The sequence below is a fragment of the Monodelphis domestica genome, chromosome 8, assembly GCF_027887165.1.
Source record: "Monodelphis domestica isolate mMonDom1 chromosome 8, mMonDom1.pri, whole genome shotgun sequence".
In the NCBI taxonomy this organism is placed as follows: Eukaryota; Metazoa; Chordata; class Mammalia; order Didelphimorphia; family Didelphidae; genus Monodelphis; species Monodelphis domestica.
Window position 1 is genome coordinate 61,400,453 of NC_077234.1, and position 20,635 is coordinate 61,421,087.

General features: G+C 38.4%; 1 protein-coding gene across 12 annotated transcripts in view; it reads right to left on the bottom strand.

The window, feature by feature from the left end:
- The window catches only part of RHBDD1 (rhomboid domain containing 1), a 181,729-nt gene that overhangs the window by 70,208 nt on the left and 90,886 nt on the right, over nucleotides 1–20,635 (bottom strand). For all 12 annotated transcript variants that reach the window (XR_008914050.1, XR_008914049.1, XR_008914048.1 and 9 more), the window contains exons 4-6: nucleotides 19,139–19,227; nucleotides 16,556–16,612; nucleotides 3,080–3,217 (exon numbers count right to left, since the gene is read on the bottom strand). Coding sequence is in view for 9 of the 12 variants with exons in the window: in XM_007502170.3 (XP_007502232.1) it covers nucleotides 3,080–3,217; nucleotides 16,556–16,612; nucleotides 19,139–19,227 (284 nt within the window). In the remaining 3 variants the exon portion in view is untranslated. The remainder of the gene's footprint in view (nucleotides 1–3,079; nucleotides 3,218–16,555; nucleotides 16,613–19,138; nucleotides 19,228–20,635) is intronic.

Consider the following 20,635-nt stretch of genomic DNA (forward strand, 5'->3'; position numbering starts at 1 on the left):
TCAAGATGTGGAGGATGACCTTGGCATCTTTAATACCTGAACAAGCTCTAAGCACTCCTCAGGGCCTGTTTCTGCTGCCTTCATGGCCAACAGAACGAACTTTTCTCCTCCATTCATTCTTCTGGGAGAAGTCTTCACACACTTGGGGTAGACATCCCCCCAACCCACTGACAAGTTACCTTCAACCTGGTTTAGCCCATCCACCAAGATGATTTACCAGAATATTATTTCTCTATGACTGGCAGTCATTTGATCCCAGAAGTGAGCATCAACTACAACCCCCTAAAAGATATTTATATTGTACTTTAAGGTTTATAAAGCACTTTCTGAATTCATATACCATTGGATTCTTCCAACAGTCCCATGAGTGGGTACTGAAAGTTTTATCACCTCCATTTTATAAATGGGATAACAGAGACTCAGAGAGATCAAGGCTTTTGTTCAAAGCCGCACAAGAAGTTTTAGAAGTGGGATTGAAATCAGATCTCTCACAACTGAGTCCAGTATATTTCCCATTATATCATGCAATCTCATCTAAGAAGATACTGTTAAATTAGGTCTCCTCAACATGTGCTTTTTACAGCTGATTTTAAAATGGAATTTTTAGGATTTTACATTTATCCCTGATAAAAGCTCATCTTGGTTTTTTGCTCAAGATAAAACTTTTATCAAAAACTTTGGTCTGATAAATAGGAGTTGTTTTCTTTCCCCCAACTTTATCTCTTCTTTAAATGTAATAATGTACCTTCCTTACATTACTGGAAAAAATATCTTAACTATCACAGGGCTCAGAAGAGAACTCTATGATATGCCACTATAAATACTCTCTCTCTCTCTCTCTCTCTCCCCTCCCTCTCTGTCTCTGTCTCTCTTCCTCTCCCTCTTTGTCTCTTTTACTCTCTCCCTCCCTCCCTCTCTCCTCTCCTCAATCTATGATAAATCAACAATCAATCAGCACTCAAAAATATGTATTATGAGATAAGCATTAGGCTGAGTTCCATGGATACAAGGAAAAAAAGAACCAAAAAGTTGCTGCCTTCAAAGCACTTTGTGCTGTAATGAGGATGAAAGTTTATATAAGTCAGTATAATATCTAGGATTTAGACAGTAATCCTAGAGGGGGAGAGCACTAGCATTTGTAGGCAGGGAGGAGTTTCCTAGGACAGACATTTTTCTTTATCTTGTCTTCAAAGATATCTTAAGAAACCCTTTGCTTATATGACCTGCATCTATATCTAGTTATGTGTGTAATCTACCTATTTTTTGTATAATTGTCTCTCTTTTATATAATTATCTATCTATATCTATGCTTTATAAAATTACCCATCTAGAACTATCTACCTTTTCTATAATTCTATCTACCTCTCTTTCTATCTATCCAACCATACATCCACCTCTCTGTCCATCTATCCATCCTTCCATCCATCCATCCATCTCCCCAGACCTGAGCACAATGACTACTATATAGAAGAGGTGCTCAATAAATGTTTATTGTCTGATTCACATCTCATGCCTATCAGCATCACTACCAAGGTAAGGCATTGAAAAAGGAAATAAGTCTTGTTTATAATGACTTGCTTTTGGTGAAACTAGACTGATGGCTATGGATAAGTGAGGACCATTTCTTGGACTTGAATAAAAACAAAATCCTCTGAGGAGCCATTAAAGAAAATGGAAATTTTTAGCCAGGAGAAAAGATAACTTTATGCACATGACAACTATCTTTAAATAGCTAAGTAAGCACGTCTGAGCTTAAAATCAATCAACCAACAAGCAATTACTAGGTTCTTACTATATGCCAGGAAATGGGTTTACACAGACCAAAAGGGAAGAGTCCCTGCCTTCAAGGAGTTGTTCTCCCCTGTGGCTATAGGCCTCTCTCCAAATTTTCTTTTCTTCTTTTTTTGTTTAAACCATTACCTTCTGTCTTGGAATCAATCCTAAGTATTGGGTCCAAATCAGAAAAGCAGCAAGGGCTAGGTAATATAAGTGACTTGTCCAGGATCACATAGGTAGGAAGTGTCTTAATTTCCTTAGAAGTATAATTATAGATTCTAAATTTTAAAAAACTTAGTTGTTGAATAAGACAGGAAAGAGATAACACAAGACTTTCTGTTTTGCAGTTTTACTGAGTCCTTTTTCAACACATTTTTAAAAATGTTTACTTTTTGAGATTTGAAAATTTTTATTTAATTAATTTAGTCTATTTTTCCATGGTTACATGATTGATGTTCTTTCCCTCCCCTCCTCCCACCCCCCTCTCATAGCCAATGAGCAATTCCACTGGGTTATACATGTCATTGATCAATGCATTTTAACCCCTTACCTTCCATCTTATAATCAATATTGTGCATTGGTTCTAAGTCAGAAGAGCAATAAGAGCTAAGCAGCAAGGGTTCAGTGACTTCCCCAGGATCCTACAGCTAGAAAGTGTCTGAGGATCCATTTGAACCCAGGACCTCCTCTGTCCAGACCCAGTTTTCTATACTTTTTCTGATCCATACAGGTCATCAGAGCATTCCACATCCATTCATCAGAAGTTCTGCCCCTACCCTAACTGTTCATCTAAGCTGCCTTCACCAAAATCCCAGCTTGATGCCTCAACAGAGTTTGAAAGTCACTTTTTATTCTCAAGGGCCACACCAGGAAACTGACAGCCACCGGGAGGAAATCAGCGATGATGTCCTCATGAGGCCAATCCCAAAGAAAGATGGCGGAATGGCACATCATCTATTCTCCAGCAACTTGCTTTGCTGGGAGCCCTTTTAGTGCCCTAAGAAATGGTTTTTTCAGAAGTTTCTTAGCTCAACTGTTGTCAGAGTCACGGAGCTGAGCAGACCTATAAAAGGAAGCACGTTCACAATACGTCCGCATAGAGTCTGGCACTTCATTAGACGAGGTTGGTGGCAATATGGCATCACACCCCACTCCTAGCAATCACATTCTGCACACACTTCTTCAACGATGTAGGCTTTTTACAAACTATTTTAAGGTCGTTCCTCTGCAAAGCAGGCCCAGTACAGACACTACCTCATCATGTGAACCCTTCCTAAAAACAAGGAGGCCACGAGATGCTTACCTCGGTCTTGGAGGCTGTCTCTCAGAGCTCTTTCTAGTTGCTCCTCTTCAGTGAAGCCTGCCGTGTAGGCGTAGTAGTTCCTTGGGATTTCTTGGTAAGGCTGATTGTCGAAAAAGTCGCCTTGTTGTCCTCTATATCCTTTAGGAATCCAAATAAACAAAATTTTTAAATGGGCCAACCAGAGCATTCTAATGCAAAGTACCAAGAACTTTATCTATACTACCTACCAATGACCCTGGGAAGGAAGCACTATGTGGATTTTATAGAGAAGGAAACTGAGGCTAAAAGAAAATCAAGTTACTCAGAGTCAGAAAGGTTTTTTAAGAGTTAAGAGGTGAGATTTGGGGCTGGAGCCAACTAAGTAGGGAAAGAACAAACTACTGTAAAAAGTTGATGATCGTATGCATGACACGGTGCTAAGCCATGCCAATAAAGGCCATTTCCTAATTTTATTTTTTATTTTATTTTATTTTTTAATTTGGAAAATTTTATTTAATGGATTAATTTAGACTATTTTTCCATGGTTACATGACATTTTAAATGTCTTTACAGTTTTAAAAATTAGGACTTTGCCACAGAAAGAGGGATACCAGTATGTACCTGGTTTTTCTCAATATCTACTAAAGGTGGACAGGAAGAAATTTTAATTTAAATTGGATTTGGAAGGATGGGAGAAAATATAATAGATTAGAACACTGAGATGATTTGGTAAAAATAAAACTAAGGAAAATTTGGAATGGCTTTAATACAATGCCACATAGAGGCAGGGAGATGGACTAAATGACATTTAGTAAAGCCTTTGTGACCCCATGATTCTATAGAATAAGAAACAGATTTGCTAACTAACTCATTAGCTCCATTTGACGAATATGATAGAAGAAAAGCACAAAACCGATTAATATTTATGAATTTTAATTTCCTTAGAAGTATAATTGACTTTATATTTTCACAAACTTGTTGAATAAGACAGGAAAGAGATAACTTGGCTATTCAATTCCACTTCAAAAAAATCACTGGTCCCTATAATAATAAATTTACCTATTGGCTAAAGTCCAGTTCTAAAATGTCTTTTTTCTTAAAAAAGCTTTTATTGAAGAAAGTTATTTGATTCTGGTTCCAAGAGCTATAGATGAGCAGAGAGAACATTTCAGGCACGAGGGATGATTTGTATCTGAGGCAAAGAGTGGGGTGAGATGATATCATATATAAGGAACAATAAACAGGTCAGTCTGGTTGGAGCTACTGCCACACACTCTATTCTATTAAATTAACTACTTAATAAATTTGCCATCAAAGAAGTGTCCATTTATATACATCTATACTATGTTAAGAGCATTAGATTAGCCCTGCTTAGGTAATACTAGTGCAATGTTTAAAAAAATTTAAATGTTTTTTCTTTTTTCTTTTCTTTTCCCTTTTTTAATTTAGAATATTTTTCCATGGTTACATGATTCATGATCCTCCCTCCTCCCCCACTCTTTCCTCCCCATCCCAAAGCCGACAAACAGTTCCATTGGGTTATACGTGTATCATTGTTCAAAATCTATTTTCCATGTTATTGGAATCTATTGCAGTAGATTTTTTAAATTAAAAATGTTTAAATCTAAAAAAAAGTGTTTTTTTAAAATCATTGGATCAGTTTTAAGGTAGATATGAAGCAAGGGCTGAGCTGATGCTAAGACAAAAGGTAGGGTTTTTAAAAATTCTATAGTATCATTTTGTTTTGCTTTGTTAACTAATTGGAAAGGATACTAGCTGCCATGAAACAAAAGACTTGGGTTCAAATCCCATCTGTAGCACACACTGCCTACATCACTTCAGCAAAGTCATTTGATGTCCTTGGGCTTTGGTTTTCTTGTATGTGAAATCCGGGGCTAGTCTAGATGGTTCCTGAGGTTCTTCCCAGCACTTACATCTGTGATCCTCATTTAGCCAAACTGTCTTCACTTATCCAAAGTAGAGAGGCTTTACTCCAGACTCAACAACTTAATTTCTTTTTTCCCCTCCACTGCAAAGTCTTAACACTATTATTGTTTAAGAAAGGGAGGATAAAGCGAATGAAATTCTCCAAGTCATCACAACAGCCTGGGGAAGTGCAAAGGTCTGGACATCATTGAAGCCAAACTGCAATTAACCATGTTTGTTGAATGAACTGATGAAGTCTTTTCTCAACTGACCAAATATCCATTTTTCACATTGCATCCTAAAATACAGACCCTTCCACTGGGGTGGGTGTTCTACTAGATGAGTGACCCTGGCCAAGTCATGTAATCCTGTTTGCCTCAGTTTCCCCATTAGCAAAATGAGCTACAAAAAGAAACAGCAAACCATCCAGTTTCTCTGCCAAGAAAACCCCACATGGGGTCATGAAGAATCAGACAAAACTGAAACAATAACCAACAACATTATTATTAATTAAATAGAAACTGTTTATCAGGCAGCTACCAAACTCAATTAGGCACACTTTTACAGACAGTCTTAACAACAACAATCTTTCTCTCACAAAAGTTCTTTGTGTTTTGAGTATTTTTGTGTCATTTGAGTAAGGGATTCTTTTTGTAGGGGGGAAAATTGTTTTTTGTTGTTTAAGGTTCAGTTAAATTAAAATCTAAACTGCTTGAATGCCTCCGATTACCCGGTGCTGTATCTTTATAATCTGGCTGTCATCTACGTTTATACTGATTTGAAGGAATGTTTTCTAGATTTAGAAAATGCCTTTTCCCTCACGTTATTTCTCATTCAAACATCCCAGCCAATGGCTCACTGAAATATAGTCTACAAGCCTGGAGATCTGAATACTACAAAAGCTAATTTTGGGACTTGTCAGACAAAGGAGAGAGGGGGAGGACTGGGGGGAACTTGCAGTGTTGTAAGTCAAAGACTTGTGCGATTAAAGGTATCATATCGGAGTCATCAATAACCCCAAGCATCTCAGTGACATCTGCAACAAAGGGAGCAGGCCTTCGAGGACGGGGAGCATCCTTTAGTGGTTCTGCTGGCCCAATTAGCTTTCTTTTTATAGTTCCATAATTTACATTCCTGGAAGACTCTAACATTCAAACACTTAGGAGAAACACGTTTAAATTATATTTAAAAAACCCAACCTAGTTGAACATTCTTTCATAGCTATATACTTTGGCACTATGTTAAAAGAAATTCTGGTTATCATTATTCCATTAGCTTTCCATCTGTTCCTTATAGACATACCAGATTTTCATGGCAAAGGAGATCAAGAAACAATACCAAGATTAGAGAAATTGGTCACAGATTTTTAAACATTCATGAGGTTCATTGGCTTGTAAAGCCTTCCTCAGCTGGGCATGGCCATATTAACAATAAAGTCAGTACTCACGAGGGGTCCACTCTTAAATGTTCCTCAGCTGGTTGCTAACATGAACCCTCAGCTTTATATGATATTGCTTTTTTGCACTGCTAAAATGATTTCCTGGAATCACTGCCCATTAGAGCTGGAAGGGACTCTGGCAATCATTTCAGTCCAAATTCCTCATGTTATCGATGAGGATGATGAAGATCAGACAGGGTAAGTGATTTTCTCATGGTCACACAGTGTCTACACCCAAACTGTATAAAAGAATGCAAAGATGATACTTTTTCTTTGGAGCTGAAAAAATGTTCCAAGAAGGGAAATGAGGTCCTTTTTTGCCTTGTTCATGCTCTGGTTTGTGGATCCTGAGCACCATTCCTGGAAGGGAGTTATGAAGTGGGTTCCCTTTTTACAGATGAGATGGATGAGTCACAGGAGGAGTAAATAAATTTTAAAAAACTGTTAATAAACTGTTAAATCAGCCTTTGGAAGCCACGGTTTTGCTATACTAATCTAAAGAGAGAGGGAAAAACATGGCTCACAGTTTAGTTGGAGAGTGGTTCTGGTATCAAGAAAATGCCAAGTTTCAGTCCTTCCTCTGATACATAGTAGTAGTATACTCATGGATAAGTTCCTCTCAGGAAGTCTCCAAGGTTGTAAATCATGGCTACGATGCACATCTTCTTTGGGAGAGGGCATCTTTATACCAAAGAATTTTCTGCATTCAGAAACTCACAAGTATCAACTTCAAAAACAATGTAAAAGACAGTGGAGGTGAACCCATATTAGAATGTACAGAGAATTAATTTTCTCATATGGAATTAGGTTTCAATGAACTCCAAGATGTTCTTCCAACTCTAAAACAATGATTCCATAAGAAAACAAAGCAGGTCAAGTGACATGGGTCAAAAACTTTTCTGTTATTGCTTCCAAGGTTATCATTCTTTGGGCTTTCCAAAAATGATGGCAGTTCTCTGGATCTAGACCAGCTAAGGAAAGTACCTATGTTCCATTAACTACTCACCTGAAAGTGTAAAGAACCATTTTATAAATAATAATAACCAGCACTTAAAAAGTGATTTAAGATGGGCAAAGCATTTTAGTAATTCCTTAACAATCCTGGAAGGTAGGTGCTATTGTTATCCTCAATTTATAGATGAGGAAACGGAATCAGACAGAAATTAAGTGACTTGCCCAAAGTCATCCAATTAGTGTCTGGGGTTGAATTTGAATTCATGTCCTCCTGTGACACCTGACTGACTCATAATAGTTTTATGGTCTTCTAAGGTAGAGTCCCAACCATCCAGTTCAAAGTTGGATGAGTGAAGTCCCATTGGGCTGTGAGAAGATGACTTGAGTTGGGTGGATTGTATATATTCTATGGTCTTCTTGCTGATAGTAGAGTAGGAGTGAGTTCTAAGGGTGGCAATTCTAGGAAGCCACTTTTTGCCATTCATTCAATGTTGCCAGTTTGACCTATCATACTTCTCCAGAGGATCATTCACTCTCAGTGTGTCATTGAGACCTAGTTCTGCTGTAGACATCTTCAGAGTGTATAAGAAAATCTGTTACCCTAAAAAAGAACTACATATCCCGAGAGCCCACTGACTTCCTGTCATTACATACTTCCTGCAGACAGAGGATAACGGGAGTGGGTGTTGAGGCTCCTCGTCTCTCTTTGGGCATGATTCAGCAATCAGCAGTGATGGTGATGAGTGGGGATTTTGAAAATGGCTAACCAGCCATGGGCACGTGGTCTTTATTTTGTATCTTCTTTATTCCTTGCTGTCTAATTATCTTTAACAAACCTCATAAAATATAATATTTTTATTGTTAGAGATTATAATTTAATTTTTAGAAGAGCCAAAGTGAGCTAGAATGATGGCAACTCTGGGTCAATCTTACCTGCCTCTGTAGAGGTATACAATGGGGATTTTACTAGAAATTCAGCTGGTCCCAGATTCTGGGGGGAAATGTCCTCTGTCTAGCTTAGACATTCAATCCTGAGGACCCCAGAATAAGCTAGTTGCATTAAATGTTTGTGGCAGATCTACTGTGTGCTCATCATGATGCTAGGTGCTAAGCAGGATACCAAAGATGGAATCCAGATGCTCAAAGCAGTTTAGAATATAATATATAAGAATAAAAGAGAAAATATAGGTAACAACACATAAATAAGGGTGAGATGGCTTGATTCATGAGCCCTACAGGAATCACAAGTTAATGGGGGTCAGGGAAGCCATGATGGACAAGGAACTTGACCAAAACCTTAAAGGATCAGTAGAACTTTAATAAGGAAAATAAATAACAAGGTAAGATTCTCTGATTCCAGAGTCTTCCCTCTCCAATCCACATCTCCCAAATGGCTGCCCAAAGTCATAATCTATCCATGTCATCTCATTGCTTGATAAGCTCTAGTGGCTTTCCTATTGTGGGTGTTTAAAGTCCTTGGCCATGTGGCTTCACATTTATAAGTCTCCTTGCAAATTACTCTCTTTCATATGCTAAATTTCAGCTAAATTGGCCTATCAATTCTTCAAAAGAGTCATCATTGCATTCATTTCTTTGCAGTCTGTTCCCCAAGCCCAGAATGCCCCCTTCTTGCTCCTCACCTTTTCTTCACAAAATTCCTTATTTCCTTCAAAACTCAAGTGACCTCCCCTGTGGGGGATTTTCCCCCATGGTCCTCCCAGATGCATGATAGTTTCCTCTTCCCCCTGCCTCCAGTAATTATATCTATATACTTATATATAAATATTAATATTTGCTTTTCTCCAGTGATTTATTAATTCCATCCCATAAAATGGGAGAACCTTGAGGTCAGGGACTGTTGGTTTTGGTTTGGTTTTGTCTTTGTATCCCTAAGGCCTAGCACAGAACCTGGCACAAACTAGGAGCTTAATAAATGTTTTTTTAATTAATGAATAAAACTAAGACAAACATAGAGTTGGCAACAAATGTAGCATGGACAAGATATGAGAATGAAACCAGCTTAAACCAGGCAAAAGATTCAAATTTGGGAAGAGGGAGAAATAAACTTGGGATAAATGGGATAGGCCCAGATGGTAAAAAAAAAAACCTTGGAAAACTGGCAAAGATATTTGTACTTGATACTAAAGGCAACAAGGAATTGGTTTCTGAAAAGAGGATCACAGAATTTTAAGACCCTTAAGGATAATTAAGTCCAACCCCCTCATTTTTCAGATGTAGAAACTGAGGGCCATCGAGATTTAATAAATTGTCCAAAGGTCACATAGGAAAATGGCAGAGTTAGGACATGGAACCCAGGACTTTGGCAGGACCCAATGTAGTCAAGAGTATTTCTCCCTTTTGGCATTAGAGTTCAGATAAAGATGGGTTTAAGAAAGATTTGGGTGGCAATCATATTTCAGAAATGGTCAGAAGGGAAATACTTATGAACAAATAAATTAGTGAGTTGGTATATATATAAAGAAAGCTTAGTAGACACTCAAGGGGACTAAGATAAGACCATGCTGTGTTCTTGGTGGATTTCTGATAGAGATGATGTTGGGATAAGTTGTTATTTTGCTATTAAGGGATAGGGAGCTGGAAGTGAGATTGTCTTGATAGAGAGCATTCTCCTTGCACCAAAGCAGGGTGGCATCTTCCCAGGAACTTACGGTTCTAGAAAGTTGCCTAGAACTCTGAGAGTTTCATTAATTTGCTCAAAATCACATAGTTGGTATATATCTCAGGCAAGATTTGAACCTGTGTCTTCCCATCTCTAAGGCTGTTTCACCATCCCCCATGCTTTTCAGACAGATAAATATATCTTCAATAGCCACATCATTGGTCTCCCTGCTTTCCTTCTCCAATCCATTTTCCACACAACTCTCAAATGGATATTCCTAAGATGGAGAATCACAGAGCTGAAAGGGACCTCGTCACCATCTCATCCAGGCCAATTCATATAAAAATGGAATCTGCCCTAGAACACACCTGATGAGTGGTTATCAGCTTCTGCTTGAAAGTTGGCAAAGAAGGGGAACCTATCATTTCCCAAGGCAGTCATTTCCACTTTTAGGATAGCTCTGATCTTGTGGAAGCTTTCTCCAATGTCCAGACAACATGGACCTCTTTGCACTTTCCACTCCTTGCTACTTACTAGCTCTTCCCACTGGGGCCAAACAAAACAATTCTTGCCCTCTTCCACATGTCATGAAATTTCTCTTCTAGGTGAAGTCTTTCCCTTCAAATACTCAGACAGCCATGTCTTCCTCTGCCCCTTGAATATTCTTCTCTGAGGTTAAATATGTGCAATTTTTTCAGGCAACGAACCTCATATCTTTACCTCAGCCCTAATATGTCTCCTGGAATAAGGTCTTGAATTTCTAATTGCCTGCTTGGGCATGGAGAGATGCCTTTAAATTCAATACTTCTACACTGGAATTCACCATTTTCTGAAGTAATGGCAAATAATTTATTTCTATAATCTTTACACTTCTTACCAAAATTTGCCCATTTTGCCAATTTCCTTTGAGGGTATCACTTTCTTCTCAATCATCCAGATCTGAAATCTCAATCATATTTGATTTTTAGAATTGGCATGGAAAAGCAGACAATGTGCTAGACTTGGAAAAAGTCAAACCATAGTCAATTACTACTTCTCAGAGATTCTGGGTCATTTAATTTTCTGTGACCCAGTTTCCTCATGTATAAAATGAAGAGTGGTGGTGGTGGGTATATATGGCTGTTAGACACAGGAGTCACTAAGATCTCTTCCAGATTTGAATCTGTAATCCTCTGATGTCCGCATTTCTTCTTGTCCCTGTATGTACTGATTTTCAATATCCTGGATGCCAATACCTATCACATTTAGTACCATGACATCACTCGCATTCCTTTTCTCCATTTATACTGTTACCAGTCTTGTCAGTAGCTTCATCACCTCCTGATTGTATTATTATGTTAGCCTTTAAACAGGTCTCCCAGTATCTCTCATCTCTGATTCATTCTTTACCTATCTTCCTAAGTAATCTTCCTAAAGCATCAAATTCAGTTATTTCAATCCATTGACTTGAAAAAACAAACAAACAAACAAAAAACTTCCACAGGTTCCTATTGCCTCTGGTATTAAAAAAAAAAAAAACTCCATAAAGGTCCTCTAATAAGTCAACTGACCAATATTAACTATAGACCTGAAAAATGCAAGATACTGTGTTAAATGCTCTAAAATCTGGCTGGATGATCTATAAGGCTTCTTCTAACTCTATATCTAGGATATCTTTGGTACTTTATTTCATATTACTACTAATATGATTGAAAAATATGACTTCTAGGTGTCCATCCAAATCAACATCTCACCTTTGGTTTCCATGCATTGACAGAAGCCATCCCCTAAACTTGGAGTATACTCTCTTTTCTCATTTTTATCTTTCCAAATTCCTCTCTTTCTTTCAAAAACTTATTTCCATTACCTCCTCCAGGTGCCATCTTCCATGATTCTCCAGGCTGAGAGTCTTTTCTCCTTTCTTAAAAATTTTAACAGTCCTTTGTGTTCTTTGTTCCCCCACCCTGTATTTTTATTTTTGTAAATAACATATTCTCAATAGAAGATGAACACATTAAAAGTTAGGGACTATATAATTTTTATCTTTGTACCGCCATATACCTAACACAGTTCCCTCACACTTAATATGTGCTTAATACAATATTTCTTGAATTCAGTAGGGGATTGAGCCACAGAAAAGTCTGAATTGGGCTTTTGAAATCAAGATTTTGTTTGTAAGATTAGTGAAAGATCACTATGTGTACTATGTGTACTATGGCAAGGGAGGTTAGGACTGCTACATATTTTCGAGGATGATTCTCCCTATCTACGCCCTGGGTGATCTCATCCATTCCCATGCCCTTGATTATAACCCTTAAAATTGATGAATCCCAGATTTATCTTTCCATTCCTAACTCCTCCCTATGGTTATCTCCCCTATATCTTTTGTTATCTCATGCATAGAGCTTGTAGACTCTATTATTATTTTCTCAAAGTTTGTCATGGCAAGAACCAATCTCATTTTTACCTTTTCCAATCACCATCTGGGATATCTTATGAATTGACTATTTAAAGAATTCTTCTTTTCTTAACTCTGCTAGCTTAAGTTAATGGTGCCTAGTGACCAGAGGTAATGAAAACACAAGGAAGCAAACCTGCTATCACCCTGACTGTCACAACCAGAAATAAGCTGTGAATACACTCACTGTTTCTGATTTAACACTGAAAGAGTAGTGTTAAAAAAAAAAAAAGCTTTTGTTACCATCAGATTTATAAAATATTCTGTCCCATCCATTCCCAAAAAATACCCTGTACTCTCTGCTTAATAAATAACAACCATTAGTATATGTAAAAAGGCCACGAACAACAGCTGCCACAAGCCAGCCAATGGTCTTTATCATCACACTGTGTAAATATGGGTGCTGGTCATGCAGCAGTCTTTTCAAGTAACAGGTTCCCAGCAACTGAAACAATCTTCTCAGCAGGGCTTTAGAACAGATGAAAAAATAAACTAAATATTATCATCAGAGTTGAAAGAAAACTCAATCAATTATAATCAGGGTTGAAAGAAAACTCAATCTACTCTAAGTCATCTGAACTGAGGATTCCCTTTACCACGTGTCCACCAATTGGTCTATCCACCCCATTGCTCTATGAGTTCCAGTAAGAAAAAATGCATTTCCTTCCAAGGCAGCCTGTTCTTAGATGTAATTGGTCATGGTTTTATAGATAAATAAATACACAGGCACACATATACACATACTCTTCTATGTTACTTCTTCTTGATATGCTGAAATATTCTTATTTGGTTAGGATGACTTGAGTTCATTATAAGAACAATAAAAATATAACCATTCTCACTATTCTCACTATCTTACCACCAGAGGGAGAAGGGTTAAACAAATTATGGTCTATGAATATAATAGAATACCATGGCACCACTGAAAGTGACAATAGAAGCAGCTTCATGAAGAGAAATCTGGGAAGAGACATTGTATAAACTGAGGCAGAGTGAAGTAAACAGATCCAGAACAACAGTTTATACTATTTACAATAACTCTATAAAGAGAAACTTAGAACAATTTAAAGAATTTTGATCCACCATGATTCCAGAGAAGCCATACTACCTCCTCCATGACAGAGAGGTGGTGGATTCAAGAAGAAGAATTAGTAATGGACTTCTTCTCTACTAGCAGTAATGCAGTGATCCAGGGACTTATAAGAAAGAACACTATCCACATCCTGAGGAAGAACTGTGGGAGTGGAAACACAGAAGAAATACAACTGTTTGATCATTGGGTTGATGGGGATATAGACTCTATAAATGATCACCCTAGTGCAAATCAATAATATGGAAATAGGTCTTGATCAATGGCACATGTAAAACCCAGTGGAATCACTTGGTTAATGGGGAGGGAGGGAGAGAACATGAATCATGTAACCATGGAAAAATATTCTAAATTAATTAAATAAAACTTTCCAAATTAAAAAAAAAAAGATGAAGAACAAGACAACTACTTTTAGATATGGTCAAGGCAAGAATGTGTTTTGCTTGACTATGGATCATTTCTTTTATGAGGGAGTGGCAACTTGACCATTTAACAAATATTATTTTCTCAATTCTTCTAAGTTAAGTAAATGGAGACAAACCTGCTGTCATCCTCAGGGACGGAATCAACCAGAGTGGAAAAGAAAGGAAAATAAATGCTTATTAATGGAATTAATTGGGAAAAAAAAAAAAGGAGTCTGAATAAGTTTCTTTGTCATTTCCAACCACTGCCTCTAATACTGCCACCTGGGGCTAAGCAAAAACAAGTCGTAGCCCATCTTTCTTTCAGTGGTAGCCTTTCAAATACTTACAAACAGCTAAGTCTTCTCTTCTTTTGGCTAAACATCCTTAATTTTCAAAACACCAAAAACCATGCTTCCTTCCACATACATTCCTTTCATAGTGCTCTCTCCCTTGGAGATGTACCTATTCCTCTAACTATACCTGAAATATACTAACTATACCTGAAATAAATCAATTTCAATTTCCATCCTTCCCTTTCGAAGCATCCCTTATTTGCCCAAGATTGTATTTCTCTGTTAGGTGTTGGTCCTGTGCCACCAATTATATGACAATTTTCTCAAGAACGTGGGTCATCCTTTCATAAAGGCTAGTTCAGTGTCATGCCTGAGGTGGCCATTTGATAAAGGTAACTGATGAATGGACTGAAGGGAAAAAAAACCCAACATCCTTAATATTTGTGATCAAAGAAAGATCTGGCGCTGCGGATCACAATCTCGCTTCTTTTACTGAGCAGAGTCTCTGGGGCGGCTCTTTAAAATAAGTCCCTAACCTTGTGTTTTGAACTCTATAGCTCGTCTAAATTGGCATGCCTGCCAAGCACACAGAGTACTTCTCAAGCCTGCTGCTTCCCTCGCACGTCAGCTGGCGATGCTCCAGTTACCCCGGTGCTCCCCGGGGCCACTGGAATGCGGTACATACAGCCCTGGACCTACGAGTTGGGAGCTGCCCCACCTATTTACTGGAAATCGGGAGGAACGAGGCATTCTGCTCATCCCATCTCCCATCACTTAACTGCAGAGGCTCTCTCGCGTTTGCTTATGAGAGTTAGAAAATGTGCTGAGGGAGCCGGGTTTAACAGAAGACGATCCCCAACACCCAGTGGGAGGAGCTAAATAGAAAAGCCTCTGAGATGCCCCAGGCGCAAGCGCGGACTTCCGCCATGCTTGTGGCTTTCTCTTCCACCTTGTTTCGTGCCTAAGACTCCTACAAGACGCTCGGATGACCCATGACCGTCTCCCCTTCCACATCCGCCCCCTCTTTTAAAAGGGCAGCAATAGCCTTATATTTGGCCTCAGGGACAAACGAAAGGCTCTATCAAGTGTCTGAAAGAGCACATCAGCATGGAGAATTATTTTTTATCATCATCATCGTCATTATTTAAAAATAACGGAGCGGAGTAAATCCTTCTTGGTGTCCTCCCTTCGGAGAGATCCACTTTCACCGGTGGGAGCTTTCCCATCTCCTACGTGGATTGGAATTGCATTCACTCATTTTTCAGTCACGTTTGATTCTCCATGACCCCATGGGGGGATTTTTTTTAATTAAAAAAAAAAAACAATAACACTGGATGTTTCTTTCTCCAGCTCCTTAGTTGGGTGGGGAAACTGAGGCAGGATTAAATGACTTGTCCAGGGTCACTGAGCTAGTAAAAGTCTTTAGCCACATTTGGACTCTGACTCCAGGCCCAGCACTCTATCTACTTTGCCTCCTAGCTGCCACAGTAAAAAAAAAAAAGACAAAAACAAAGAAAAAAGAAAAAAAGGCCACTTACCCTGTGGGCAACTGGTGAGGAGCTCAGAGCTACAAAGTCCATCAATGGGGCTGTATTCTATCATTAATAAAAGCTTGGGCTTCCCTGGCAGGCTTTAGAAACCAGAGTCACCTTGATGTCACAATGACTCATCGGAGCAGTACTAAAAGAAGAAACAGGGCAGCTAGGTTGCTCAGAGGATTGAGAGCCAGGCCTAGAGATGGGAGGTCTTAGGTTCAAGTCTGACCTCAGATACTTCCTAGCTAGTTACTTGACTCCAATTTCCTAGCCCTTACTACTTTTCTGCCTTGGCATCATTGATTCCAAGAAGGAAGGTGAAGGTTTAAAAAATAATAATAAATATATAAATATAATTTATAATATAAATTATATTTATATATAGTTATAATATATAAATATATAATATGAAATTATGAAATATAAATATTTATATATTTATAAATATATAATAATATATAAAATAATATAAATATAAATAATATATAAATATAAATAATAAATATAAATATAAAAAATAAAAGAGGAAGCATTTTATTTCTTAGTAAATGGAATAATCAATAATAGATAGGGTGGTGTAGTTAGCTGGTGGGGTGGATTTGGGGTGGACAAAGACCTGGGTTCTAATCCCATCTCTGACACTTGCTGACTAAGTAAGACTAAGGATAAATCACTCAGCCTCAACTAATCTACTTGGGTGGAGAAGTTTCCCACAACAATAAAATCAAATAAAAGAAATTTTAAACAATATTATTGAAGCCATTTTCCTAAACGTGAAGCCATTTTCCTAAAATACTTACCTGGATCATAGAAGGAATATTGTTGTCTTCGGAGATGGGCATCAAAGAAAAATATGCCTAAATCAAGAATAATAAAAAGGGCCATGAGGTATTTTATACTTTAAAAATTATGCTCACATTTAAAATATGCAGAATAAAACCAAAAAAATTCAAAAAGGGACACAAACAAATCAGGGCAATTTTTAGGACTACCTTGTTCAATTTAATATATACTTAAAAAAAAAAACACTGTAGGTAACAAAAGTTCCTGGTTTCATACATATGATCCTACTTCATTCTTCTTTGTATACAAAATATTTATGTTTGGTATAATGATAGAAAAGTTAGTTAAAAAAAGAACAATTTAAAAGTATAATTATTTTGTGGCTATTTGGGATAAACTTTAAAATTTTTTGCCTTCAACTTTTCCAGGTTTATTTTTCTCCCTTATATAATTCATTCCTTGCAGAATTGGTATCATTACATTGTTTATAGTTGATAAGTTAAATGAATAATCATCTTTAATGTCTAGAAGGAAGCACACTACAGTGAAAATTTCATAGGCTGTGGAGTCAGAGGACCTGGAATCATCCTTGACCTCTCACACTTACTAAATGCCCTTGGCCAAGGCACTTAACCCTTAAACTAGCTGAGTCTCAGTTTACCTAACTCTAAAAAAGAGATTATATTAGATGATCTCTAAGATGCCTTCAATCTCTAGACCTATTTTCCTAAGATCCCAAGGACTGCATTACTTGGAAATACTCTTGAGTACAAATTCACTGCGTTTCTGAATACAGCACGAATACATTTTTAAAAAATCAATGAAACTCTTCATGATGTCAAAAAAAAATGCAAAGATTGATAAAGGGCTTTGGTAAAAATTTCAGTTCTCATTCTCAACAACTCTCTCCCTCTCTCTTTCTTTATACATCTCTCTCCTTTCATCTCTCTTTATCTATCTATATCCTTCTATTTATCTCCTCTCTCTTCCCCCTCTTTCTCTCTCAACTATATGTAGAATTCCTTCTCTCTCTCTCTCTCTCTCTCTCTCTCTCTCTCTCTCTCTCTCTCTCTCTCTCTCTCTCTCTCTCTCTCTCTCTCTCCCCTCATTCTACAAACATGTGATACAAGCCCACCGGCTTTGGAAAAAGAAGTGAGTTCAAATTCCACCTCTGACTTACTTGATCCCTTCTAGATCTCAGGGCCAAGACCAGAAAAATGGAGGTCCATAAATGTGACTTATACAAGATTATAGACATATTAAACAGCAAAAACATGATTCAAATTCAGCTATTCGGACAGCTGGTACATTGCATTTTTCCAAAGTATTGGCAGACCCACCAGCTGAATAGAAATGAATTCCTGGTTCCACCATTAGTTAATTTTATTTTTGTTGTTATTTCTGGGTCCCAGTTTGGCTACTTAACACTTGGGTGACCTCCCTGGACCTCAGATTCTTATTTTGTAAAACAGAGTTGGGTCAAATGGCCTCTTTTAAACTTAATCCGAGGGTGAACAACATAAACTAGACTACATAGAAAGTCTAAGAAAGAAATATAAATGTTAAGAATGTTTTAAAAATCTGAGTATTTGAAAAGAAAAATTTATCATTCCTGCACATAAATCTCTCAACCACAAAAAAAAAAACAAACATACATTAAAGCAAAGCATATGCTCCTGGGAACCAGATCTCTTTTGCAGGCAAAGTACTGAGTTTTCAGAAGATAAAACTCATTAAGAGATTTTTATAACTGCATCTCCTTTGAAAGAAAATAAAGGTGGACAGACTCTTCACTAAACAACATTCACGTGACTTTTCCTAGACATGTTTGTTTCAATACTGCAACAAGCAAATGTCATGGCAGGCTGCTAGACCTCTGAGCAAAGGGAGACCAGCCCAACATTAAAGGAGACAATGGATGGTCTGAAAAACTTTCTAATATTTATAATAATAACAATTCCAATAAAAATCCTGATATTCTAATAGTTTTAATAAAATAAAATATTCATATATTTTTAATTTTTTAAACCCTCCCCTTCCATTTTAGAATCAAATATTGTGTATTAGCTCCAAGGCAGAAGAGTGGTAAGGGCTATACAATGGAAAGTAAGAGACTTGCCTAGGGGTCACCTGGCTAGGAAGTGTCTGAGTCCAGATTTGAACCCAGGACGTCCCAAATCTCTAAGAGCTGGCTCTCAATCCACTGAGCCATCTAATCTCCATTCTTAGAGTGGGCCATTAAATGGTCTGTTTTAAAGACTCTTGGCGCCTGCCATTTTCCAAGACATTTCAGCGGTTCCTTCACTAGTGCCGAGGCTGAGAATCGACATTTTCATCCCTCTACTTGGAAAGCATAAGGCTTGAAACTCAAATCTGCATCTCTGCACCTTCCGTGTTGCTTAAGGAATATGAACCAGCAAGCAGCTGTTTTTATTTTTGTGTTCGCTGCGTCTGGGCTGAGGATGATTTATCTTTAGCTGTAAAACAACTGGGCAGGTAGGAGAGCCCAGGCACAACGAGAAACAGGGCTCTGCTCCTGCCCCTTTCGAAAGAAGATGGGCTTTGAGCTTCCTGGGCTGCCAGAAATGTTCGCTGTGTACCTGCGCCAGCTTTCATGATCCTCTTGAGAGGCCCCAGAACGTACAACAGTCCAACGATAATCCCAGCCAGATGCCCAGCAAAGGAAGTCCTAGGAGGAATGGAAACCCTTTGTGAGTGTTTGCGCTGCTGCTGATTAGACACATTCTGTACTCTCATTATTTCGAGGCACGTCAATTATTCTCTGTTTGCAGGCTGCGTTTCCTAGGACGCCTTTTGTGCTGGGCAGCCCGGAGAACAACACTGCCCACCTTTCTGTTTTACTTTTAATGGCAGGATGAATCCCAACACGCTAAAATGGAAACACCCAGACCAAGCTTGGGGGGTTTGGAGGGGAGGCAGGGAGGAGGAGGGCAGAGGGGTTGGCTGGGTTACAAGGGTTGATGTGGATCCTTTGGCAGAGATGAAAAAAGCTTTCATCCCAATCTGGTTTGTCCTTTCTCTTTAGACACATGAAGTCAGTTTGCTATGCTCAGGACTGAAGGCTGTATCAGTTCGTTAATAGGAAGGATGAGTTATCTATTTGTTTTCATTTTCTTTCTAAATAAATCATTACCTTCCCCTCTTAGAATCTTTTCCTTTCCCACCCACTCCCAAATTAAAACCATTCTGCATTTGTATCTGTTGCCAGTCCTTTGCTATAATTTAAAACTGGAAATGATCTTTAAACTTCTGTGGTTTGATAAGGCATTTAAGTTTCCTCCTGGGTCTTAGAAGTCAAGCCCTGCCTTTGCCACGTGTTGCCTATGGGATACTGGGCAAGTCTTGATCTCTTAGTACTTCAGGCAACTCTCAAAGACTATGTCCTGTAGAGATTTTAGACTCAATGTGTCCAAAAGTGAGCTCATTTTCTTTCCATTCAAACCTTCCACTCTTTTCAACTTCCAGTGGTACCCGTCTCAAACCCTCCCTTCTTCCAACTTCCCCATGATGATACCACCATCTAAAACCCTACCCTCTTCCCAATGATGATACCACCATCTCAAACCCTCCCCTCTTCCCAATGATGATACCACCATCTCAAACCCTCCCCTCTTCCCAATGATGATACCACCATCTCAAACCCTCCCTTCTTCCCAACTTCCCCATGATGATACCACCATCTCAAACCCTCCCCTCTTCCCAATGATGATACCACCATCTCAAACCCTCCCTTCTTCCCAACTTTCCAATGATGATACCACCATCTCAAACCCTCCCTTCTTCCAACTTCCCCATGATGATACCACCATCTCAAACCCTCCCCTCTTCCCAATGATGATACCACCATCTCAAACCCTCCCCTCTTCCCAATGATGATACCACCATCTCAAACCCTCCCTTCTTCCAACTTCCCCATGATGATACCACCATCTCAAACCCTCCCCTCTTCCCAATGATGATACCACCATCTCAAACCCTCCCTTCTTCCCAACTTCCCAATGATGATACCACCATCTCAAACCCTCCCTTCTTCCCAACTTTCCAATGATGATACCACCATCTCAAACCCTCCCTTC